Source organism: Mercenaria mercenaria, chromosome 2 (assembly GCF_021730395.1).
Source record: "Mercenaria mercenaria strain notata chromosome 2, MADL_Memer_1, whole genome shotgun sequence".
Lineage (NCBI taxonomy): Eukaryota > Metazoa > Mollusca > Bivalvia > Venerida > Veneridae > Mercenaria > Mercenaria mercenaria.
This window is the reverse complement of record NC_069362.1, coordinates 80,192,081-80,218,847: the sequence shown is the minus strand read 5'-3', so window position 1 is coordinate 80,218,847 and position 26,767 is coordinate 80,192,081. Positions and strand designations below refer to the sequence as shown.

At 33.8% G+C, this 26,767-nt stretch overlaps 1 protein-coding gene across 1 annotated transcript; it reads left to right on the top strand.

Moving 5' to 3' along the window:
• Nucleotides 1-21,241: 21,241 nt before the first annotated feature.
• On the top strand, nt 21,242-25,930 carry LOC123562854 (uncharacterized). The gene is made up of 4 exons (XM_045355450.2): nt 21,242-21,452; nt 21,678-21,711; nt 22,415-22,537; nt 24,884-25,930. The coding sequence occupies exons 1-4, from the start codon at nt 21,387-21,389 to the stop codon at nt 24,982-24,984; spliced, it is 324 nt and encodes a 107-aa protein (XP_045211385.2). The 5' UTR covers nt 21,242-21,386; the 3' UTR covers nt 24,985-25,930.
• Nucleotides 25,931-26,767: the final 837 nt, after the last annotated feature.

Here is a 26,767-nt window from a genome sequence, read left to right as displayed (position 1 = left end):
AACCACTGCCCCCAAAAGGTAAAAAACCTTTTATTTTTTAAAACCCTTTTAAGGTACCTTTCACTTACGGGAGTTATCGCTGTTAGAAACAAAATCAAGTGGGGCACTAAAGTTGGGTAGGCGGGGTTTGGCTGTTCCATAAACGCGGCCCTGGGGGCCCCCTTTGAATTGTAATATTCCCGCGGTAAAACGTTTCCTTCCCGGGAAACCTGAATATTTTCCCGGGAAAATCCGGGAAGCAGCGGGTATCAAAACAAATGCAAAACAAAAATTTTTTAAAAATTTTATAAACCATAAATATCCAACTAATAAAAAACTAAAATAATAAAAGGACCGAGTTGAAAACCCCAAAAAAGGGTTTTAAAAATTTTCCCCCTTCTGGGTTTTTAAGGGAACTTCCCAAAAGGGATATCTTGTTTAATGCTTGTGTTTTAAAAAAGTCTTGCTTTTGGGGGTTTACCATTTTTAAAAATTGTATTTGTTTTTTGGCTTTGGATACTCTTAAAATTGGGTTTAAAAAACTACATATTTTTTTACCCCAAAAAGCACAAAAATTTTTTTTTTTGTCAAAAAAGGGACTTACCTTTTTTTATTAGAGTCAAGTCAAACCAAACAAAATATTTTTAAAAAATGATGGTCGGCGAATTGTAATAAGGAAAAATTTTAAAAATTTTTTCATCTAACATTCATCTTTTAACAACATTTTTCAAATTGGGAAAACTAAACACCGCACTTTAACAATTTAAATGGGGTTTTTTTTAATTTTTTTTGCAAAGGGTTTTGTAGGGGTTTCAAAATTTTGTTTCGTTTTTTCCTTTGACGAATAATTAACAGGGGGGGGTATTTTGATGAAGATTTTGAAGCGGTTTAAGAAAAGGTCAAATAACCCGGTTTTTATTTTTTGCTAAATTGGGCCCCCATCCCCATTTGTAACAAAATAGCAGGAACCTACGAATTTTTTTCACATCGAGTTTGGGGAAAAAAACCATTTCATTTTTTTGGGGTTTAAAGCGAAGAAAGGCATATCTACTTTTAGCTATGTGGGGGCCCTAAAAGGGGCCCCAAATTCCCATAAAATAAATTTTGAAGGGGGACCTTTTTAAAAGATGCTCCAGACCAAGGATGCAAAGAACCCCAAGGTTTAAAAGAGAAAGCCCGTATAAAAAGGCCCTTTTTAAATTTTTAAAACTCAAACAGCCCCAAAAGGGGGCAAATGTCCCAGCTTAAACCAAAATTTGGGTGCGGGCCTAATAAAGAACAAAAAAACAAGTTTGATTAGAAACATGGGAAAAAAAACCCAAATTTAAAAGGGTTTTTTATTAAATTTTTTAATTTTTTTCTAAAATTTGGCCAACGATCCCGCTTTTAAAAAATCATATTCGCTAAAAAAAGGGAAACTTGGACAATGGACGTCACCCTATAAAAAATGAAGGTCAAGCAAAGCCCCCAATCGTAAAAAATTTCAATATTTCTTTTCATAAGCCAAAAATTTGACCCAAAATCAAATCACAAAAGATAAACTGGGAGCAGCTACCTTTAATTTTTTGTGTAATGAGTTCAGCATTTATATAGCAAAACCCTTAAAACAGAAATTTTAGTTGAGTTCAATATTTGCAAACCATACAAAAAAAAAAATATTCAAAAAATAAAAAATCAGTTAAATAAAATTTAAAACAATAAAAATCAAAGCAAACAAGTACCCTTTTTAAAATGCAAACTGAATAAATCACCAAAAACAAAAACCCCTTTCATATAAAAAAGACGACAATTGGGAACAAGGAAAATCTTTTAAAAAAAACTTTTCTACATAAAAAACTCTTAAAAACACAAAACCCCCAAATTTTAAAGTGATACGCAGAACCCAAATTTAGCTCTTTCTTTTAAATTTTATAAAATGTTGGTTAAAAATTTTAACAGGTTTTTTTTTAAATTTTTTAAACCCTTTCTTTTCATTTTGGGGAAAATAACAATATTCTTTCTAAATATCCCGAGCCAAAGTTACTTTAAAAACGGGAACCGCGTCGTTTTGGATAAACCCCTTTTTTCCCACATTTTTACCAGCGGGAGCCCAAACAACAGAGTGAAAGAAATTTAAAACTCCCCGGGCCAATCAGGGGAGAGGTTGCATAAATTTCCATTTTGATAAATAAACAAAATGGGGTTTTTTCAAGAAATTTTTTATTTTTCAAAAAATGAAAGTCTTGGCAAGGAAAAAAATTTTGTTCTTAGACGGCTTCGCCGAAAAAAACTCTCCTGTTGTTTTTTTTTTTTCTGCTAGCAACATATAATAGTCAAGTGCCGAAAAAACGTGGGGCCTTTTTTCCCCCAAAAATAAAAAACCCTTGTCTTTAAAAACTGAAGTACATGTTTAAATTTTATTCAAAAAATACCTACTTTGGGGGGCCCGGGGAAGATTAAATTTCTTCAATGAATTTTCCCCAAAGTTTTTTTCGGAATGGAATAAATTTTGTTCCCAAAGGATGACACCACACTTAAATGCCAACTGCCCGAGAGACAAAAAAAATACTTAAAAAGCTTAATTTTAAAAAAAAGGCCCCTACAGTCCTTTTCTCTAACAGTCCCTTTTTCGCTTATAAAGAAATACAGGGGCATTTTTTAAATCGATTTAAAAAATGTATTTTAAAACCCCGAGGATAATTTTGTTTGTTTTGAGTGAATATGGAAAAATATCTTTTTTGAGAAGGAGAAAAAATTTCAAAAATTTCACAAATGCAGGGGGGGGCGAGTGAAAATGTGAACCTTTTTTCCACTTCGGGGAGAAAATTTCTTATTCACCAAAACAAACAAATTTCTTTTAATTTTTTTCCAATTTTCGTTGAGATGTGCAAATTTTCCCAAAATTTTTAATCTCCCGCCGGGGGAAAAAGACCCCAAAGACGTCCAGAACGTGTTGTGACTTTTAAAGACGCACACCCAAATTAAATTTTACTTTTTTTATTTTTTGGGTGCATAACGTTTTGAAATTCCCCATTAAAAAAAAAAATTTGAATCGAAAAAAAACTACAAAGGACAAAGCGCGAAATTTCAGTTTTCATCCTGTTTTAAGCAAAAATTTAAAAAAAAAACAAACCCAAAAGTATGAGGGGCGGGAAATATTCCTCCAAAATGTGAAAATATAGATTTTAATTTTTTAAAAGTGTGAGTGAAAAAAAAGGGAAAAAAATTTAACGAAAAGAAACAGTATTTCCAAATTTGTTTTGCCCTAAAAAAAAATACAGTTAAACCTGCCCTTTTTCAGACACTTGTAAAAAAAAGCTTGAGTTTTCTAAAGGGATTACCAATATCTTTAATAACCCCCTTTTTTATGGATACTTAAAAAACCTTTTAAAGCCCGCCCGCAAAAGCTCAGAGGGAGAGCGTTGGTCCCACGGGTCGCGGGGGGCACGATTTGATCCCCGGGCGGGGCGTATGCCCCCGTGAAAGATTTGATAAAAGGGGGCCAAAGGGGGGTCTGAAACATTGTCCTCCAACCTTTTGTAATTCATATGGGGAAGTTTTGGGAGTTTACTTTTCGGAAAACAGGTTTTGGGACGGGTACAGAACCAGGAACACTGGTTTGGTTAACTGCCCGCCGTTCCCTGAAAGAAATACTTGGAAAAATGGCGTTAAACCCAAAACAAACACAAACCAAAATTAAAAAGTCTCTAGCAGACATTCAACTTATTATAAAATTTAAAAAAAATCTTATCATTTGTTTTTAAAATGCACAAAACCCTTTAAAATTTCTTTTTGTTTAAATTTTAAAACCCTTTTTTGGGGACTTTTATAATTTTAAAAAAAAAAACGTGACTTTTTGAGGTAGTGGGCCCCCTACGGGTTTATTTGGGTTTTCCCCCTTTTGACTTTTGTGAAAAATACTTTTATTTTACAGCTCCCTACATAAAACCACTGGAGGTACTGTTATAGGAGGGGTTGCGCCATTCCCTTTGTAAAATTGGGCCTTGATTTAGTTTTTAAAAACATTTAAACAACGAAACAATGAATAAATTTATTTTTTTAAACTTAAAAATTTTAGAGGTTTATGGCCTAATTGAAATGCCCGAGAAACCCTATTTGGATTTAAAACTATGTGAAAAGACTGAAATTGAAATGTAATGCATTTTCCTATATGCAAAAAATTTTGTTTTAAAAAACAGTGCATGTAGAAATTTACAGACCGGGTTTTTACGATCCCCTTTCTTCGACCTAAAAATTTAAAACCCTATTAATGTTCAGCAACACCACAACTAATTTTACTGTAATTAGAAAAAAATGTAAACCCCCCAAATAGGGGGTGGCCGTTCAGTGAAACAACATTTGAAAAAGAGTTAATTTATTTCGTTTTCAAATTTTGAAGCAAATTTTTCCCTTAAAAAAAATCTGAAAAGTAGATCCCTTTGGAAGGGAAACCAAACAAGGCAAAAGTGAAAAAAATTGGGAGACTCGGTTTTTATTGAGTCTGTTTTAGGGGCAGTAATGGGAAAAAGCCAAAACTACCCACCCCCCTAGCAAACCGGGTTAAGGGAGTATTTTAAACTTTCAAATCTTTAAAATTAAAATTTTAAAATTTTTTTATTACTTATGTTAAACTGTCAAACCCCATTTTCATTTTAATACGATGTTTAAAGAAATGCCTCAGAGACCAGTTCAATTTTTTTTTTCATAGAGTAAACCCAAAAAATTTTCTTTTAAACAAAAAAGTTCAATTTTATTTTTGGGGTGAAAAACAAAGTTTTTAACCCCTCGGTAGTCTAGTGATAGAGCGTCCCTTTGCGTGCGGGGGTGTGGGTTCGATCCGGGTTCCCTAAAAATGTGACTGGGGAGGGGGGAACAGCCACGTGTTACGGGGTGAAATTCCAGTGAGGGAGCACATAAAGTTGGGGAAGTGCCCCACTGCTACAAATAGAACCCCTCGTTAATAACGAAAAATTGTTGGGAAAAAGACGTTAAACTCGAACACAACCCCAACAACAAAAACAATGTTTAGACTTTCAGGCAGTTTTAAATTTTATTTTTTGAAGATGATGTTTTTTCAAAAAAAGTAATGATTAAAAAGCTTTTTTTAAAAGGTTTTCCTTTTTTATAATTACTTCAAATTTAAAACGCCAAAAAAAAACTTCATCCCAAGAAAAGGGAAAATGAAATAAAAACAACGAATTTTGGGTGAAAATTTTTAAAAATTAAACATCTCGATTTGGGATTAATAAATTACATCAATTTAGATACAAAATAGGTGTGAAATTTTGCTAAGCATAAACTCGTCTAACTTATCTAACATACTTTGTGTATTATATTGAAACACGAGTATTAATCTTAAAAATTAAAATCTTGAAACTGCTTTATTTGATTAAACGCCAATTTTTACATAAAACATATTCTATGGCGTTTTACAAACATTATAAAAAAATCACGATTTAAAAAACAAAAAGTTTTAAAAGATAAGAAAAAAATGAGAATAAATATTATCGGGAAAAAAACTAATTTTTAAAATTTGTTTTTGATGTGTTGGCGCCCCTAAAACCAAATTTTAAATGGGGCATTTAAATCCAAATCAAATTTTTACAACACTTTCCTGCAGTTCAAAAAGGGGGGGGGGGATTGAAAAATTCCTCTTATTAAAAAAATAATTTTACAGTTGGTATAAAACTTCAAAAACATAGTATTTTTTGAAATCCCAGTTGGTTTTTTCGTAAAGTGTAAAAAACAATTAAAAAACCCCGTACTTTTAGACACATTTTTTACCCATTTTAATTAACACCGTCCACATATTTTCAATGCAATTCACTTTCAATGAGGGCCCTGCCATGGGAAAAAACCCAAAATGGCTTTGGCCCCCATGGACCAGACCCCCCTGCGCTTCCGCGCAGTCTGGGCGGATCCAAGCGTTCGCTAACATTTCCCCCAATCCCTCAAAAGGCCCTTTAAAAAAGGGAAAAGCATGGGGCCCCAACCCCGACTGCGCGGTGCGCAGGCCCGCTCTGGATCCATGCTGGTGCAAAGCCCCTAGGGGTTTTTTTTCTCATGGCAAAGGGGTCATATCATCTTTGTGTTCAGATTTACATATTTGGTTCTTGTATTTGACGACATTACATGTATTTGATCATATTTTCCATCTGGACAAATACCTTCGTTTTTGGAGGTGTTTTTTGTTTGCTAATTAGTATCAGTATTTCATATATTTATATCATGAAGGCTTAAAACACGAATTCTGCATTTGCACTTGAATTCTTTTGAAGTTGGCCAAACTTTCAAATATCTGAATCAAATAGAAACTCAGCAATGAAGTTCAATCAAATTCATTTTAACATTTGTAAGATATCTTGTTTCTTTTATAGGCCTGTAGAAGATGAACCGTACTCTTAGTGATTCATCTGGATTATTCCTTTTGGCTCAGTGACATACGTTATGTACAAATCGATCTAAAGTGACATTTTAATAGTCCAATTTTGCATTTTTTTATTCAAAATCGCAATTTTAAAGACGTTTCTGTACATTAAAAATGTCTCCTATTTCTAGAAACATCAATCTTACATAAAATCTAATAGAGCATTTGGAAGGTGTACGAACTTGCATTGATTAAATTTGCTGAAACTAGACCAGGGAATACTGTAAGAGGCATGTTTACATGTATATTATTAACATGGTCATATTTCGCTGCATAGCGGAATTTGAAAATCCTTTTGTAACAAGTAGGCGTTACAAGTGTTTCGCTTACGAAAGATTTGCAGATATGTTAATACCTGTTCTACTAACAGATATATAAAGTTTGAAATGAAGTCGATATATTTCCAACATTGACAAACTATCTTCAGCGGAAATATCCTATTATTGTATACTGTTGCGTTTACGTATGTATTTACGGCAAAAGTTTTTGCCTGCTTTGACGTGAATATATCTTAACCCTTAGTCTGCTGGCGGCAAGTGTTAGTGATTCTTCCTTTCCGACCAGCGCAGACCAAGGTCATGGTCTACACTGTTCGCCATTCAGTCAGTATCTTTTTGGTAAGCACGACTTTTAACATTTAATGGTACTGTCCAACTGCAAATTGAAAGATGGACAAGTTCATTATAGAAATTTAGCAGGGTAACGGTTAAACAGTCTAGCCCTAAATAAAGTCGTTGAAAACTTGAAAACAAAAAATAACGATCTAAAATGACATATACGATCTATTAAGTTTCTGTTCTATAGCATGACATTCTCAATTAATCACTTTTTTCAAATATTATATTTGTACAATTTGATCGATAAAATGTGAAAAACACAGCAAGTTATCTGAATATTTTATAAAAAACCCAGCTATGCATTATAACAACTTGTATTTGTTGTGACTGATTCTGAAATATAAACTATAGCATATTATGTCAGGAAGCTATGGTAGAAACAATAATAAAGTTTCAAGTAATTTTCCACTGATTTGTACATATGTGTTGTTCTGTTTTGATATTACCAGGAGAAGTATGGTATCTAACTGCTTTATGCTATGTAACGTTCATTTCGCTAACGGTATACCCACTCTTGGTGAATTTAAAATCTTGTCCTTTTAATGTTAAATGCATTACTAAATATATGAACACACTAACAACTGAGAGTCCAACTCTGTTTTAAAAAAGATTTCTGAAAATTTACAAGATTGCAAGTGGTAGACATTTCAAACCAAATAAATCACAAATGCAAGAGGAATAATCAACGCGTCACTTGTTTTTCATTTTATTTAGACAGATTCTATTTTTACAATTTACTTCAGTAAATTGAAAATCCGGATATTTCATTAGAACGATTCAAGATTTTCCATGACATTTATTTTCTGCCTCACTGAAGAAAATGTCTAAATATGGTTTAATTTTGTTCGGCCCTATCATTTCTAAAGAAATGCTTAAACTGGTGCAAACGTACAGCCTGATCACACTTAAAATCACCTATGAACGTCCTTGTCCTATCGTTCTATGTAAGCTCATTCTGACGAATGACGAAGTGAACTTGAATTGACTCTTATGATCCCATGGAAATGATAATAACACTGAGTCGGAGTACGTAGCTTCATTTTACGGCCCCAACACAGGCACTTACGAATGGACATAGAACCACTTGCTATAGAAACACTTAATTGCTAGAAAACCCGCCCACTTAGCTCAGTAGGGAGAGCGTTGGTCTACAGATCGCGGGGTCGAGAAGTCGATCCCCGGGCGGGGCGTATGTTCTCCGTGACACTTTGATAAAAGACACTGTGTCTGAAATCATTCGCCCTCTACCTTTGACAATTCATGTGGGGAAGTTGGCAGTTACTTGTGGAGAACAGGTTTGTACTGATACAGAATCCAGGAACACTGGTTAGGCTAACTGCCCGCCGTTACATGACTGAAATACTGTTGAAAAACGGCGTTAACCCCAAAACAAACAAACTTAGTTGCTAGAAAGAAGAAGCCGTCTGTCCTTTAACCACGAATAGTTCCACCTAGAACTCCCACATATTCTAAAATAAACGATGTGGAGATTAAGGTGGACATATGGTGTCCATTAATTGATTTTCTAAAGTGCTGCCATAAGGAAATAAAAATGAGATAATGTAATAATGATCCAGACACTAAAGTAGGCAATAATTCACTTTATGGAAGCCCCTGTATTTCTCATAAACGTTCCTTTAAGGCTATATTAAGTTTTATGTATCATATTTTTCGAAATTTGTTTAACAGCATAGCTTGAGTATAAGGCAAAAGAATCACCCTAACAACAAACGCATGTGCAAATGAAGCTCGTCTCTCCTGTATTTCTTACTATGAATAATCATTTCATTGTGTTATTAGTTTTCGATATACTAGTTTGGTAAAAATGTAATATAAAACTTTCGATATATGATTCAACATGACATACAGGAGTGGCCAGTCTCCAACTTCTCAGATTGTTAATTTTCCAAAAAAAAAAAAAAAGCTTTTAAGCGTGCGCGTAAGCACAATGACATGTACACTTGACAACTGAGCAACTAGAGTAACTCTGGTTAAAGTCGGACAAAAGGTCGATCAGACATTGTTTGAATGCTATATATCAACTTTAAATATACCCTTATTATGTATCTTTGCAATCGGAATACTTTCTATAACTTCGTCACAAATACGTCATCAAAAATTGAATATGTATCGGCAGCATTAGACGTTTCGCCAAAAAGCAGAAAAACTGCAAATCCTTAACTTCTAATAACCGACTTAAAAAGTGGTTTAGATTTCCTGATATATTTTGATTTTGAACAGTTATCATCATTTTGATAACAAATGAAAATTAAATGCCCCCTTCACCCTAGTACATCCGGCCTGGGCATTTGCTTTGTTCTAGCTATGTCCCTTACTATCTAAAAGCATAAGACTTTTTAGGTATGTATAAACAGTATATTATTCTAAAACGACCTGTTTAGGCCAAAACTGTAACGTTGTTATGCAACAAAATAACTGTTGATACGCCACGGTTATTATGTCATAGCGTCAAACGATATAATAGCGGCGCACTGAAAATTAATCCGACAAAACAGGCTAATACTTGGTGGAAGTCATTCAGGGATGTAGACAGTTATTCTTGATGTCGTGTAACAATTCAAATAATAAACCCCCAACACTGATTTTCTGCTTCACCCTCGTGATATATTACCTTCTCATCTGAACCCCAAACAATGATTTTATTTCACTTCAAATACACTGCTGGGATATATTATTTCTCAAGAAAATACATTAAATTTCAAACATATCTACAACTACATGTATGCCACTGGCATAATTTATCCAAAATACCATTTATTAGGACATGTACATACATCATTTCAATAAAGCTGATTTCAGAAATAATCTATAACACATTAAAAACGACATAAATTATGACAACAGAAAAAGAGCACTTCGAGAATACTTTTCATTACCTAGACCACTGATAAATTAGTAATGATTCCTAAAATTGTACAGGTGAAATGTACGCCAAGGAGGATATACAAAGTAAGGAGAGGTGATGGGAAGGGCTACCACGCATGAGCGAATCAGGATTTCGGACTCCGTTGGTGTGTGGGTGCTACTTCTTTCCTGAAAAAAAATAATTTCAAGGTTGATTTAATATACTGACGCCAATTTAGTTAAAATGTTTAATATGTTTTCGAACATAATGACCAAACTATAACTGACACAACATCAATCTATTATTACTTGTACCTACGTAATTATTTTAGATTTGCGTAGTAAAAAGGGGGTTTGCACTGGACACGCACCATGATTGACACAGGACCTTACCAGCTGATATTGGCAGGAATGGATCCAGATAACAAACATGATTCTCATGCATGAATTCGACTTCCCTATGTAATTCCTGATCTTTAATTAAACAAGCAAATTCGATGAATTGGAATCCCCCGCCGAAAGGGTCAGAGTTGAGGAACGGCAAAAAAATATATCCAGCAAAAAGTTAAGAAGTTACCAGAAGCAAAAAATTTTCATTAGTCAAAATCAAATTAAAGAAATGATATGGTTTGTTTGGGTTTGGGGCTGGGGGGGGGGGGGGGGGGGGAGTGAGGTTACAACAGTTTACATTTGATTATAAAATATTGATAGAAAATGAAAAATGAAAAAAAAAATAAATAAAAAAAATGGTGTGGGGGGGGGGGGGGGGGGGGGTGGACCAAAGGGTTTAGGTGGTGACCAGGTGTAGGTACACAACATCACATGTTTATAATAAATGTTCATGGAAAAGAATGAAGAAGTTTAATGAAATTCTTCCCATTGTTTGGTTTGTTATGTAAGATCTGTGGATTTTTAAACAATTAAAAGGCAATAAACTATATGGAAAATTGCCCAAAATCGAAAAAAACCTTGAAGGGCATGTCGCATTTATCTTGGTTCTGTCTGTTCAGTTTGATGAAATTCTACTGCGAGTTACTGAGAAATGGCTGCAGACGGACATTTTTCATTAATCAAGGGAAATAACTCTGACGGAAATTGCCCTATCAAAAAAAAACTTGACGGGCATCAGCCACAGTATCTTGGTTCATGTTATTTAGTTTATGAAATTTTTACCAAGTAGTTATGAGAAAGGCCCCTGCGACGGACGGACGGGACGGACGGATGACGGGACGGACCAACGCCATTTCAATACCCACCTCCCGATTTCATCGGCGGGGGATAATAACTTAGTGTGTAGAGCTGGTTCTTCCAAATGCCGTCATGTTGAACCCCTAATTTCGCCTTATATATACAAAAATCTCAAAATTAATCAATTGATTAAATTAAATTAAAAAATGTTCGTGGAACAAGAACATAACTAGTACGTGCGGCTACCAATGTTCAAGCTTATGCAGCCTGACGAAAATATTATATAATTGATTCTAAAACGGTTATTGGTGCACCAGACCTACCTTTTAATCCCCACCAAGCTCCAAGTGTAAATAAAAATATCTTCCAGGTGAATCCCTTCACGTTTAAATGTAACAGAAGGAATGATATGAATGACACACGCGCAAAGAATCCTATACGTATGTACTCAATGCATGCAAAAGACAGAGCATCAAAAACGTGCCCAACGGAACAGGCCCGAAGGCAAATATCAGGTAAGTATACAATGTTTTATTCTATAGTTTATTGACAAAGCAGCTCGGTATTGGTAGGCTCCACGCAGTGCCTTTCATAGAGACACTTCTTTTCCTGTCAGACACAATGAAAGAGGTAGGCGATGTGTCGAACGGTAAACGTGATGAACACCAAATATTTGAGTCATAACCTCTCTTAAGTTGTTGTACTGATTTTTGATTCTTGTATGTCATCACCTCATGGAAGAACGGTGCTTATACGTTCATAAAAGGCTTACACATGATACATACACTGGTACTAAATTGATTGTTAGACTAAATTTATCCATTCATGCCTACATGTATCCGAACTGCTACTTCATTGAAACATATTTAACGTCGCCGTCTCATTCCATTATGCATCACTTAAAATCAGCCCAGTCTGTATTTCGGTTTGCGGATTACTATTCTTATAACTCGTTGATGTTATTTAACGCCGTTTTTCGTAATATGGATATAATACATACATTATAAAACTGACTTAGGTAACGATTCAGTGAATAAAATATCTGTGAAATGAGTTGGAAGAAACGCATATGGGCTTGATGTATTTCTGATTATTGCGTTGGAATATCATATCAGTGCGGTTTCTCTTAAAACTTTCAATATAAGGAAACTTCTGTGCATCATGACATTTTGTCGTCCTTGTTTAAGTTAAGGAACATTTCTGTTCGGGTATCCAAAATATTTAATTCTGCATGCTTAAACAAAATAAAACTTAAAATGTTTTGAAGACATCAAGTCCTTCATTTATATGCATAGTTTGGGCTTACAATGCGATCTACACATGCAAATGCAAATAAGATGTATTCTGAAAATGTAGGTCTTTGGACTTCTATTAATCCATTTGCACCATATATTGAAATGATTGCATCTCCCTATGCCTTTGTAATTGCCTACCGGATGACTCTCAATGCCATAACTAGGTTTCATTTTACTTGGGGCCCTTTTCCGTCGAGATATTCAGAGGTTGTGTTACACCTTTACTAGTAACGAGTGACTTTTGAAAAATTGCATGTGCCGCCCATTATAAATCTATCTTGCTTAGATTTTGAATTATCTCTCTTTTTCAAATTTAGCTAACCGGGCTATAAATCTAAACGTACAGATGGTACTTTATTCATGCAAAGATAGGGAACATTAAAGAAAAGTGTATCGGTTGACAAATGTCACAAAATAACAGAAGATCTAGTCTAAGAGTCATAACTCTACATTTACGCATGTCCCTATATCATATTTCATTTTGGCTTGTTTGAAAGAACATAAATGAAATTAAGCTGATAATATTCGCACAATGAGGTTATTAACCAAAAAGCACTGTGTAAGAACCATAAATATTTCTCTTTGTTAATGATGAATATTTTCTTGTACGAGGGAATTTTTACAGTATTAACTGCAATAGGCTGTTAAACTACAATGATACATTGAATATGTTTTCATTTGGCAGAATCCTCTAAGTACTGATTTTCTTTTTCAATCAATTATTATGTTTGTGTCACTATGTGTTTTTAATAATCTGCCAGAAAGTAATAAAGATATGTAATAAAGACATATATTCCATTTAACCTATTGAAAACTTTTGGACTACAAGTACGGATGTAGTGTTGACACTTGTTGGGTAAAGGCAGACGCAATATAACTGTTGTTGCCTTAACTATACTAAAACCAGACTTAAGACAAGCTGCCTTTAAGGTTGACATGATAAAAAATTAATGTAGCTGTAAGTACTCTGCAGCTTTTGAAGACAGTCGATGAAAACGGAACTGTGTTATAAGTAAGATCATAGCACAGATACATGTTTAAATTTTTTTCCCTAAGAATGTTATCTTGCAGCCTTCTTAATTATATATATATATGCAAATATTGGTTTTATTCTGCGAAATAATGTTGTGTGTAATTACAGGATGACATACTTTAAAGTGGAATTATGTGCATTTTTCAAGTAAAATCAAGCTTAAATAGATGTGCATGTAAAAAGGATGGATGAAATTATAGCGTATAACCCAACATACCAATCTTTCCCTGTTACCAGTACAAAATAATAAGTTTCCAAATAAGATTGTTTTTATTTGACTGGGGCAGTCTTGTTAAAAAACGTCAAAATGCAAGCAGGAGTTGCTTCCCTTATACTTCAGAAATTTCCATTTTCAGGTAAGGGAGATCATTGCGCAGAAGATTGAAAAAATATCTATTATTTTATTCGTCCGATTTCTTTATTTTTAAAGCACCAACTTCAAAAACTAATGCGGCATTATCGTTAATTTAACACATCTAAATGCACAGCAACCGGAAACTGCTTTTATAGAACACTCACCCAAAACACACTATATGCACTATTAGATGCGCATAATGCCACTTTAATTCAAAAGTGAGTATATCCTTACGATTGTTGAATACACTTTGTTAGTTAGTTTATTTTATGCAAATTAGGCACAAATATTTGACAACCATAGCAATTAATGCAGAGTAATATATTCGTTTGAGCTATTAAATCAATATGATATATAGTTTTACGGAAAAATCAATGCTGGAGAGAATAATTTCGTAGTACTCAAGACAGAACGGTTTGACAGTAGATTTGCGTATTATTCAGACGGTGTTATGTGGTATCCTTTTCAGCCTAACTACTTATTCTCAGTTTAAAAATAGAAATGTAATCAGATAAACCAAGTGGTAATCCATAAACATTTTAGATAAATTTTGGGTATCATTGTCGATAAATGAATTTGCATGTGCATATTAGCGTGTGCATACGATGTTTGGTCAAATATCATTGATACTCGTATTACAAGACCAAAAATGGAATTGAAAATGCCAGTTATGTCTCACATATTAGCATGTTTCCCTTAGAGAGTTTAGCAATCATGGACAACTGACCCTTGTTATACACTTGTAATTGCCAGACTCTACGTCTATCCCAAAATGCACAAGATATATGGTCATTCCCGAAAATACATATTACATTCTTGTTAAAAAAATACAAACCTGATTAACGTTCAGTGCTTATCGTTTCTGCTTTCATGTCAGATATCATGCAAATATATGAATTTGATTTGTCTAAATTTGCACACTGTGCAACGCAATGTCAATGACATGAAGGGAGTAGTATAGGGTTTTCTCCATTCTAGTAATCATATCAAGCAATTTTATTTGGCACATTTTTAGTATAGGAACTGTTTTCCTTACCTGGTTGCCGATCAAGATGAAAATATTCTGACTTGCCAATATTTATTTATTTATTTTGTTGGGTTTAACGTCGCACCGACACAATTTTAGGTCATATGGCGAAATTCCAGCTTTAAGGTGGAGAGACCCCAGGTGCCCTCGTGCCTATTATCTCGAGGGGCACTGGGTTAGAACCACCACTTCCTTAAGCCCGCTGGATTTGGGTTCCCGTGAAGAGTTTACGCCCAAATGAGGTTCAACCACATCGAAAGAGGGGCAAATGTTTGAAGTCAACGACTCTAACCACTCGGCCACGGAGGCCCCGACTTGCCAATAATATTTATTTGACAAGATTGAAATAAAACTTCCCATAGGCTGGAACCAGATACATATGACAGTTTTAATTGAATGTATGTTAGATTATTTTTAATTTCTCTTTCTTCCATCTTGCCTTATCAGACAAAAGGTTTAATCTTTTTAGTTGATATTTGAGTATTAAACATAAATATGACCTCATTACATTATAATACTAAGTCGAGATGGCGGATTTTAACAAAGCGCATTAAACACTACTTTGGTAAAAAAGTGTTGTTTGTGTTTATTTTATACAGATATTGAAAGAGTAATGTAGAATTTATGGTGTTAAAATGGCTGTGATATATGAGATATACACCAAATGTATATTACGAAATAGGACGAATAATTTGCCTATCGCACAAATCTTTTGTAGTGACGAAAATCAAATATGCATCAATCACTCATGCACTTGACAGAATTTCGTAATTTTCGCCCAACGTTAAATATTTGCTGTTTTGAATGGTGTGAAATGCTTTTGTCAATATTCTTGTATTTTTTTTCTTTTGTGCCAACAGGCACTATCGCAGGAAACATAAAATTGCGATTTTAGATTCGCTTCAATGCGAGACGCCAAAGGAATCATTGTATACTTTAAATGAATATTTGACAAGTGATTGATAATGCTCCGGCCAAGTTTTCGATCTACAGGTGAAGTATGGCTTTCGTTTCAGATTCAATCTGGTTTTTTTCTTCTAAAAATGTATGAATGTAAGAAACAGGTAAACATTTTCTCTGGCGTTTTATGACCTGAATATTGCAAATAGTACAGAGACTCGATGAGAATTATTTAGTTAAATCAAAGTCATCTTTTTATGCATTTTAAAGGGATACACGGGTAAAAATGAAACACTTAAATCTTTGACATCATTGTAAAAACGACATTTCTCACATTTTACTCTTATGCCTAATATATATGTAAAATGCCAAAATGTGAGAATATATATATGATTTCTCATTTTGACGATATGTGTTCGCAATTCTCATGCTTTTTCCAACCTGAGGCCACACCAAATTGATAAGTTGTTCATCGGATTTTTTTTCTGAAAAATTTGAGGCGGCGAGCGAAAAAATAATTTAAATATTTTTTTTTAGTTTTTTAGAAAAAACAGGAGCGAGCGAAAAAGCGAAGAAATATATTTGTCTTCATTTGTCTCTCGACTGACTAATAAAAAACCTTAAAAAAGAATGTATGCCCTTTAAATTAAAAGGAAGTCCCCAGGGGTTGAGAAAATCTGACATGCAGACACACAAAAAAGCGAACTCGGGGAAAAAAAAAGGTAATTTAAAATTTGTCATACAGTACATGTAATCAAATAATGCGTGCTTTTGAAAATGCTGTTAGAAAATATGTAAAAAACAACAATGCATAACCTTACCCAACTTATCACTACATATGTGACTTGAACTCTTATTTATGACAATATTATAAATACCAAAATTTATGACAAGAGGGATGATTTTAATTTTAGTATTGTAAATTTTCCCATTGGATGGGGATGTACCTCAGGCTAATCTTATGGGGTATATATTTCTCATTTAATTTGGTTTGCCAGAGCGTGTAGTCATGTCAAGCATTCAATGAACGTAATCAATATATTACAAGTAAACTTCTTCAGCAAGGCTACCGTTATTACAAAATTGCGTAAATATTTTACTAAATTTTATTATCTTATTTGATTTAGTTTTAAAATTCAATAGTAATTTAAGACACTTCTGCGAGAAGGTATTTCTAAACCCGTTTTTTATGGGGGTGTGGTTTACAAAATTCGAAGATCTTGGGTATGGTAATGTTCCAAATGTATTTGAAAAGATTATCAAACGTTTTATTAAAAGAGGTTTACGATCCAATGTTTTGAGACATACCGCAGTTAGTGTTTATTTCTGGTCTTTGGGATTATTGATTTCACTCATTAGATTCGAAGATGAATACTTTTTTTTTGTTGGATTAAGTCGCACCCACCATGATAGGTCATTGGCGATTTCAGCTTAATGGTGGAGGAGACCCAGTGCCCTCGTGCATATTCATCACGAGCGGGACCTGAGTAGAACACGACCTTCCGTAAGCCAGCTGGAGGTTCCCATGAGACTTCAAGCCCCGAGGGGCCGACCCCATCGAGGGCAAGTGATTTGAGTCGGACTTTAACACCGGCACGGAGGCCCGATTGAATACTGTTAAGCGGTGCAAGGGGCTGGCAGTGTTGCATTTTCCATTACTGCTCATGAACAGACTCAATCAAACCGAGTCTGCAATTTTCACTGTTTGCCTTGTTCTCTGTGCTTCCGAGGGATCTACTTCCCAGATTTTATTCAACAGGGGGGAAATACGTTCCCCTTTTTGTTGCGTCGAGGGAAAAGGGGAGGGGGGGACTCTATGTGAGTATTTTTTTAATCCTACAGGATAACTGTTTTGTTATTTGTCTTCGGGCCCTGTTTCCTTGGGGGGTGTTTTCTTTTTGTCTGTCTTCTGAAAAGGCTTTGAGTACATCTTTTTTTTGGTTTTTAAAGGTTTGCTTTTTATATATTTATCAGAGCATTTTGGTTTTACAGCCTCCCTTTTTGTTTCCATTACGTGTGTTAGAGATTCACCGGGAAGAGTTTATTTTATTTTTACTGCCCCATGTCTTTGGAACGGGTGGGGGTAGAGTGAGGTTGGGTGGCCCATAAACCGGTTTTTGCTCCCCGTGGTGTTTTTGCCCTGACCTTTCCCAAGGCGGTGCCCACGGTTCTTTGTTTTTTCTTTTGTGTTTTGCCCTTTGTGTGTTGTTTGTGTGGGGGTGTGTGTTGCTTATTGTTGTCTTGTCCTTACGTGTTGGCTTTGATGTTTGTGGTGTGTGTTGTTCTTTTTGGGTCCGGGGGTGTAAGTTTGAGTGTGTGTGGTGGTGCCGCGTTTGCGCCCTGGGGGTTCGTTTTGGGAGGCTGCGTTTTTGGTGCGTGGGGCCTCCCCGTTTGTATTTTTCTTTGTTTTGAATATTTACTGCTATGAAAATGTAGCATTCTTAGCTAACTTTACAAAGTTTTTGATACATCAAATATCTATGTGAGTGTTACTAGATCTATTAAAGCTTCTGATTTGAAACTTAGAACAGTTATTTACTGTCAAAGTCTACACCAGGAGAAACAATACTCTTAATTCTGAATCTAGACAGAGTTATGCCCTTTTTAACATAGAATATTTTTAATTAAGTTTTATATAATGACCAATAGCTCTGTACTTTAATAGCTTCTGACTATTATGCCCCTTTTACTGGGAAAGCTCTGATTCAGAAAAGTCGAGCATGATGTCCTATGTACAGCTCTTTTTCTAACTTTAAACTTTCATAACATATTAAATTTGTTGAAACAAAGTCTCAATTAAAGTCTGAAATGGAGATTAACGTGCATTAACATTAGTCTACTAAATGACTGAAAATTTGAAAATCAAAACTGTTCTGAAAACAACTCGTAATGTAAATTCCTTACCCCACCAACTTTCGTATGCAAATGCTGATCATTTGGACATGAAAAAACAGAAAACAGATAAGTGATATGCATCAATAAATATTTACCCTTACCAAAATAATGTAGATTGATGTTATCAAAGAAATTAGTATGTTTTCCTTCATCCAGTTTTCAATGAAATAAATCGATTTTTGGAGAATATAATTTGGTAAACATTTGAAGAAAATGGCGTAACTGCATAAAGGGGAAATAACTTTAATGCTACTAAATACAAGTGTTATGATTTATTATAGACGATGTGGCGTAGTATGTATTTATTATTTTGATTAAAATCAATTTGAGAACAATCTGGGACTGCAATTATAAGCATTTATACACTTTTACGTCCGTAAAAAGTAGCGCAACAAAAAATTTGGGATCGATTTTTTTCAATGGGGCGAGAGCAAGCCAAAAACAAAAAAAAAATTTATTTTTGTGTTTCTGAAAATATACGAGCGGCAAATCCGATGAACAACTTTTTAATTTGTTGAGGCCTGACCTATGTATGCAAATTGAAAATAAGACATGAAAATTGCTATAAAATGTCACATTCTACTTTTCACCTCTGATGTTGCTCACTTCTAATACTGCAAAAGTGAGAGCATTAGAGTTTGGTTGTCTATTTCTTGACTGGACGAATTGTCATATGTTTTCCTGACTGCACACATAGTCATATCACGACTTCCATTACAATATTTAATTTGAAAACGCGTTCTTTCTGATTGCTTTAATTCAGCAAGGAGAATAAATTAAAACAATTATGAATCTACTTCTTGATAAAATACATGAGTATCCCTTCAAATGGTTTAGTATTTTATTGGTATATGAAGGCTTCCTTATAGAGTACAAAATGTGTGTGGCAACACTGTTAAGTTAAGCAATAAAAATAATATTCTTAATGATTTTAACCATTAAGCACTGCTTTTAATTTCCAGTATGTCTTCAAGCCTCTGAATAAACGGTCTTGGCTCCTTGAATTAAAAGCACGCTACATGGCCATGCTCTGAATACTGGAAGTTGTAACGAAAACTGCTGTTAAAAATACTATCAAATTCATAAGCAGATGCTGTGGAAGCAGAACTTGTGATTTAGTAAGGGCTCAATAAAAACTCACCAATGCTCTGTACATGGACTGTTGTGTCCCAATAATGAATTCTTGGCTGTGCACAGTGGATGGTTTGCTTAAAAAAACATTTGCGACGAACGGTTTACAAACCATACATTTTCCAGATTTATCAAAAGGGATTTTTTCCTGACATAAATCCACGTTTTGTGTTTAACGTTTGTGTTGATAATTTGACTTTTCACGTTTGTAACGTATCTAAGTTTTTAAAGTGTTTGACATATTTGCATATTTTATATCTTTACAGTAAGTTATCTGTGTCAACAGTATTATCATTTATTGAAATATTCAAGTTTCATTCACGATTATAATATAATAAATTGTTAAATAAACCTTATCTTTATTGTAAAAAATTCAGTAAATACTTAAGCCTAAAAATAGTTTGTTTCCTGTATCCCTATTTGCCGCGACCCTAAATGTTTTTATGGCTTTTTCGCTATTTTCGCTATTTTTATACTTTTCAAGAGAAATTGCTCTTTCTTTATTGTAAACAAATTCCTACCTACCTACCCATTTTTGTGTGTGTAGTGGGGGAGTATGTTACTGAAAACAAACATTTTTTAGGCCTTATCATCAACGGAAACCGAACTGTTGCCAATCCTATAATAATCTGTTGGAGGAAGTGCAACGGATAGGAAGTTTCAAATATTTGTAAATTGGTGACATTAACATAACTTAATTTGTTTAAATTCCTGCCTCCTATCGTTTGAACAGATAACCTAGTTTATCGTTTATTAACTTGTTTTACTCTTTGCCGTATTACCCTTAGCTAGTATAGTATTGATACGTGATTTACTGATGTTACTAGTATTTGTTTTGTACATAAAATTGCGTTTAAACCTTATTTTTAAGGCGTTTTCGAATAATTTTGTACATGTGCCTATGTAACTATAACAAATGGTTGTGACCCAAATATATTTCCAAAAAAGGATTTCGTGTTAAACGAATTACAAATAAATCTATTAAATTCGATATTTTAGAAAACAATACACTCCCAAATACAGATGAAAGAAAAGCTTGGACTAAAATGAGTGTGGTTAATACCAGGAGGATACCACTTTGTCAAGGAGTGGTCTTTATTATTTATCAGATAAACTGTAATCAGTAAAGAAGTTTTTAAAAATGGCTTTATATGTGCACTCCACACCAAACAAAAAATAAAACTTGCCTCATAACACTATATTTTATCAACAACTTGGAACCATATTTTGGGCTACTTCACACTAAATAACACTGAGTAGTCACTTCCTGTTTGGTGTGAACAGTCCTTAAACAACGATAGAAGCAGTCTACTGTTTCCGAGTCGAAGATCACCAGAATTACATTTTATTTCTAACGGCGCATTTTATTTCTTATGTCATTTTAAGAGAAAAAATACATGCTTTGAATCTTATCTTTATTTCCATTATCTGGAAAATAGAAACAGCGGTCTCGTAATCAAAGAAATAGTAAAAACACTCTGACCTAAATATACTCTAGACAAGCCCGTATTATTAATCTGACGTCAGTATATACATGTAGTTGCAATTTCCTTTTCTCATATGACTGTGGTACATAGAACATTATTAATATAGCGACACCACCATCTTATTGAACTCGATTCTCATTTAATCTAATTATGATAATCACGAATCTTGAGTGTTTCCGTATCATTTCAAATATAGCTATACATCAAAATGGACATATTGTTACAGAGAGCATTGATACATGTGTGCTGGATTATTGTTCTCTTTAACACCGCAGTAAGTTCATTAGTAATATGCCTCTTAAGCGATGCATAATTATATTCAATTTAAATGACATTTCGGTTTTACGAATGTGCGACTACTTGGGTAACACTTGTCGTTGATAATACTTTTAAATAGTTTCTTTTTGTTGTAATCAGTTTAATTTTGTATCACAACATTTTCCCCACATGATTATTTGCCAGTAACACATATATACCTTTGTCTTTATACTTATAACAGTGCTGTCTGACCTGCGGCCAAACTCCATGTTCGGGTAAGATTATTTGAAGTAGATAACAATTAATTTTTACACATGACTAATCTTAAACATTTAAAATCTGCAAATTTCCTACTACTGCCCTTTGAGTACTTCAAGGTTTACTGCTTAAAACACGACAATACTGTTACAAATAACTTAACAGCACATATAACTATGAATATCAATATGACACGTGCACTTTAACATAATTATAGTTAACCTCACTGTAACATATAGTTAACCTCATTTTAACATATAGTTAATCTGTTGTTGATAACAAGACTATTTAAAACAAAAGGCTTTTAATTTACTGATTTAACTTCTTTACGGCATAAGAAGTAAGTAAAACTGTGATTGTCTGATATAAAATGTATACAACATTATCAGATAAATGTGGAAACTAATTGAAAACTGATAGTACGAACATGTGCAGATGATATTTTAAAGATCCTCCCTTTTGAAACATTGTGTATTTCACAGATAGACATGTACGTTTTCAAAGTTCATATTTTGATAACGTTATACCAAAATTCAAGTTTTAGAAAGTAAAAAGTTAAAAAAAAAATAGGTATGAGTTTTTCTCACGAAACGTGAACGAGTCTTTTCTATTTTCATGGACAATAAATGTTTTATAACACTACGTTCTATTCAACGTAATATTGATGGTCGTGATCACTTGCTCAGTTTTAATGCTAGTTTTTTAAACATTTGTACATAGATGAAGAATACTGCTGCAGTCAGAAACAAGGAGAGCCGAAGAATTGTTGTTGTAGAAGTGATACCACAGGATTTAGTATAACTTGTGTTTCCGGAACTTCTACCGTATCTGGGTTCCCTTGGTGTAAGTATTTAAAAGTGTAAAATATGTTGAGTTCTAGATATAAAGTCGCTACCGTCCGGAAAAAGGTACCGAAGTCATCAAAATGCCAAATCCTTTGTACGCCTGTTACGGAAAAAGGACGTATTATGTTTTTGCACGTGCATAAGTTCATTTGTTTCGTCAGTCCGTCATATTTCGTGTCCGGGACACTTCTCAATAACGATTCCATGTATTGACTTTAAGCATGGCATATAGTATGGTATGTGGTGATGAGACATTGTGCAGAGCGCTCAAACCAGATCGGTACATAAAATATCAAGGTCACAAATGGAACTTAAAGGTCATTTGGCTCTCTTATTTCTTGTCTGGGGCATAACGTTATAACCTTTTAATTTTAGCATTTAGGTAGGTGGCGATGAGAACATGTGCAAAGCTTATGTAGGTAAAAGGTCACAAAGTGAAATCAAGCCTATCATTTGTATTTTGTGTCCGGGGCACAACTCTTCAATGTGTTGATTTTAAATTTGGAATATAGGTGGGTGGTGATGAGATGATTTGAGATGTGCCCCCGCCCCCTCCCCGCCCACCACCACCAAAAAAATCACTTTCTTATTCTTGTGCCTTAGTACTTCATCGCATGAAATTGTATGGTATACAAAGGTCACAGTCCAAAATTGTGTTCAAGTGTCAGATATTTTCTCTGAGCACAATTTGAGTTTAAGGAGTGCAACAATCCTCATTAACCCCTCCACCACCCTTCCACGACACCGACCACATACATACACAAATTAACCCCATTGCCCCCATTCTCACACCAACCGAAATAAAAACACTTAGTTTCTTGTGCCTTAGTATTCCATTACTGCCGCGGCAAAACATCACCTAACCCCAACCCCAACCCCAACCCGCCAAAAAAAAAATCCAATCTAGAATACGTATATTGCCCCGCTTTGCGGAACTGTTGTTTACATTTTATGCTCTGATAGCCAGTGTCATATTTAAAAACCAAGTTTATGTGTATTAACAGTATTATGTTTAAAAATAATACATACATTATATATTATATGTATTTGTGTATGCCTGTATAGTGTGCAATAAATACCTTTGATTGCCAATGAAAGTATGAAATCGTATTTCCGATGAGGTCCTGGTAATATAATTACTAGCAATTTACTATTCAAACAATACAAGTAAATAAGAAATAAGTAAATAAAAACTTTAATAAATACAATATAGTGTGTAAGACCTTGGAATATGGAAGCTACCACATGACACAATTCTATAATATATTTGCCGTTTACAAATATATCAATTTCACGAATTGGGCTTAAAATAATAACAGCCCAGTCCAGTCCGGTACAGTACTATACTGTGGTTTGATACCGAATTGATTGATACAAGACAAGACAAGACAAGACAAAATTTTATTATGATAACTTGTACACATATTGGTACATCGTTATATACAAACAAAATTGTAAATGAAATTCGTATAAGTCAGTGAACTAAACACATAAGTAAGAAAATATATACAGATATGGTATTTTTATTTTGTAAATATTATGGAATCGCCAAGTTAAGACAGATAAATTGAATGAAATGTGTGTGTATACATTTCTATGAATTTTATCCACTCGATAGAAAACATTATTAACTTTAAGTGGAGAATGAAGCAGTTTTTAATTGGAAATACCTAAATACTATGGATTAAATATTAACTTTAAGTAAGGAATGAAACATTTAAATCATTAATAATAAAAGTATGGATTACTACATTAAGGTAGTCGTTACAAATGTATACGAATTAGTCTGAGCTTGCAAACCTGAATAAATGTATTTAATTATAAACTTAGCGATGTTTTACCTATACATGGATAATTATATTGAAAGCTAACTTAAAGATGAAGCTTTAAGTCAACAGTTTTCATAATTACACATGTAAGGTTTAGGCCAAATATGTGATAAATATATGGCTAGCGACGGACGTTATTCAGAAAAATAGCGCATGGCTAGCAGAGAGCATGTGTTTCTTTATTCATACTGCAAATAACTTACGACATTAGTTTTATGTTTATCTGTCAATGATATTTAATACTCGTACCACGGGGAAAACAGAGACATAAAACTATTTGGATAACAAATGAACAAGGTGGTAAAATATATGCTGATACAAGTTATACGTATTTTCAAATTGACTAGACGAAGCCAAGCCTATCTGGCTAACAATGAAGACTATCGGTCATCTTGTACTGTAACTGAGTTAACTGTTTTCTATTGTATTGCTGGGGGAACACAACATTTCGTTAACTGTTAAATGTTAACTGTCTGGATAATGTCAAGTTGAAACTGTTTTCTCTTATCTTGCAGGGGGAGTGCTACTTATTGTTGTCGCTGTAGTTGGAATCATTACAGCAGTTGTATTTGTAATATATAGAAGAAAGAAGAGGCAAACTTATGGACAAATCTAGAGTGAAGAAACGATCTTAGTTGTGTTCATCCTCATATAAATACTTTAAAATGTTGCACTATGTAACAAACATATTACAAGGTTGCTAATACTGATTTTTTCCGTAAAATATCTAAATATTTCTCTAAGGTTTAGTTTAAATGTTAGCTTTTGCTTCATTTTTCAAAGTAAGATTTGTGAATAATCACTTTTTACTGTTGACCCATTCTTTAACATCATAGATATAACTAGGGCGATTCCAGTTTTACTATTTAAGTTCTTTCATGTGTTCATATTTAGCAAATCACATGAATACAAATTGTAAAGCTACCATAAGATTGATATTTGGAAGGAAAAAGTTTGTAGATATTTTATGTCGATTCTAAATCAGTTTTTGTGCGATAGTCTACACTACAGAATAATCATTATTGGATCAATTTATACGATATAATTTGTGTACACCCGGTTTGGAGTTTAAGGTCAAACGATAAGGTGTGTTAAAGATTTTCACTACTGTGTGTGTTTATCTAACTTTTTTTGTTGCATATCAAACTAAAAAATCTGACCATGGCGAGAAATATCGAGTATTCTCTCCATTGATTATCGACTGTCTTAAGCAATTCCCCCCCCCCGCCCCCCCCCCCCCCCCCCCCCGCCCTCCCACCCCCACTGGATTGCTTCCCTTACAGTAGCTAAGCCGATAATAAATAATTCACTTTCATAGATTTTGGATTGATCGTATTATTGCTTTGTGCAATATATAGCAGTAAAGCTCGCGTATTATCATGTAGGAAGCAACATAACCGTCTGCATTTATAAATTCTGTTACTTAGTAGATTCATATAAAAATTATCATTTCTGTAAACAATAAAACATCTCAGTAAAAAACATATGAAAAAACATTATGTTAGCTTATGATGTTACAGAATTCGTGTTTTAATATAACAGAAAATAAATACATTTAGATATCCTATTGTTTTGAAATTTAAATTCCGCAATAAAAAGACGGCCAAATATTTCGAAAAAAAATACATGTGAAGTATTTTCCTCGACTTATATAAAGATACATGTATTCATATTTTTTGCATGCTCTTGGATATATAACGGTACTACCAGACATAGACATTTATAAATTTCGAGCAGTATAACAAAGGCATGTTAGTGAAACTTTGACTGATTACCAATTTTAACTAGACTTGTTCCTTTCTATTATCAAATAGCTGTAAACTGCCAGATTTTCCATAAAAAAATAGAAGAAGGAAACTTTTCAATGATTATCATAAACATTTACAAAATGTCATTGAGTAATATAAAATATAAATCCCGCACGACAACTCAAACGATAACATGTTTGATAATTATGATTTTTCTTCATTACATTAAATTGAATAACCACGACACACGACATTCAACGCGAAACACGACAGCGAGCAACGACCGCGCAAATATCGCGGAATTGTCTCATGACGAGGTAATTTAGATCAAATGTTGTTAATATAGTATTTTTAAAAAATTCGGTCATTTTCAATCAAATATTACGACAAAAGTACTTATTATAATAAGATATCTAAATAAAAGTTACATGTATTTGTAGAACTATTCAAGAACTATTTCATAAAGGTCAAGAGCAAGGCTCAAATCCGATCTTAAGGTGGAATGCGCCTAATTTGAAGTTATTGGGTTTCGGTTCGAAATTTTGATTAATATAAAATTCAGCATATTCCTCATAGACTGCGTATTTTACTTTTTTGATATTTCTGTAACTTTTTTCTCTGCAAACTTTCAAAAACGACCATTAAAGTCAA

What these genes read in the sequence shown, in the direction of transcription:
- LOC123562854 (XM_045355450.2), top strand. Translation starts at nt 21,387, where the DNA reads ATGGACATATTGTTACAGAGAGCATTGATACATGTGTGCTGGATTATT. An exon ending in CGGCCAAACTCCATGTTCGG is followed by an intron (nt 21,712 to 22,414) that starts GTAAGATTATTT and finishes ATTTGTACATAG; the next exon opens with ATGAAGAATACTGCTGCAGT. An exon ending in CGTATCTGGGTTCCCTTGGT is followed by an intron (nt 22,538 to 24,883) that starts GTAAGTATTTAA and finishes CTTATCTTGCAG; the next exon opens with GGGGAGTGCTACTTATTGTT.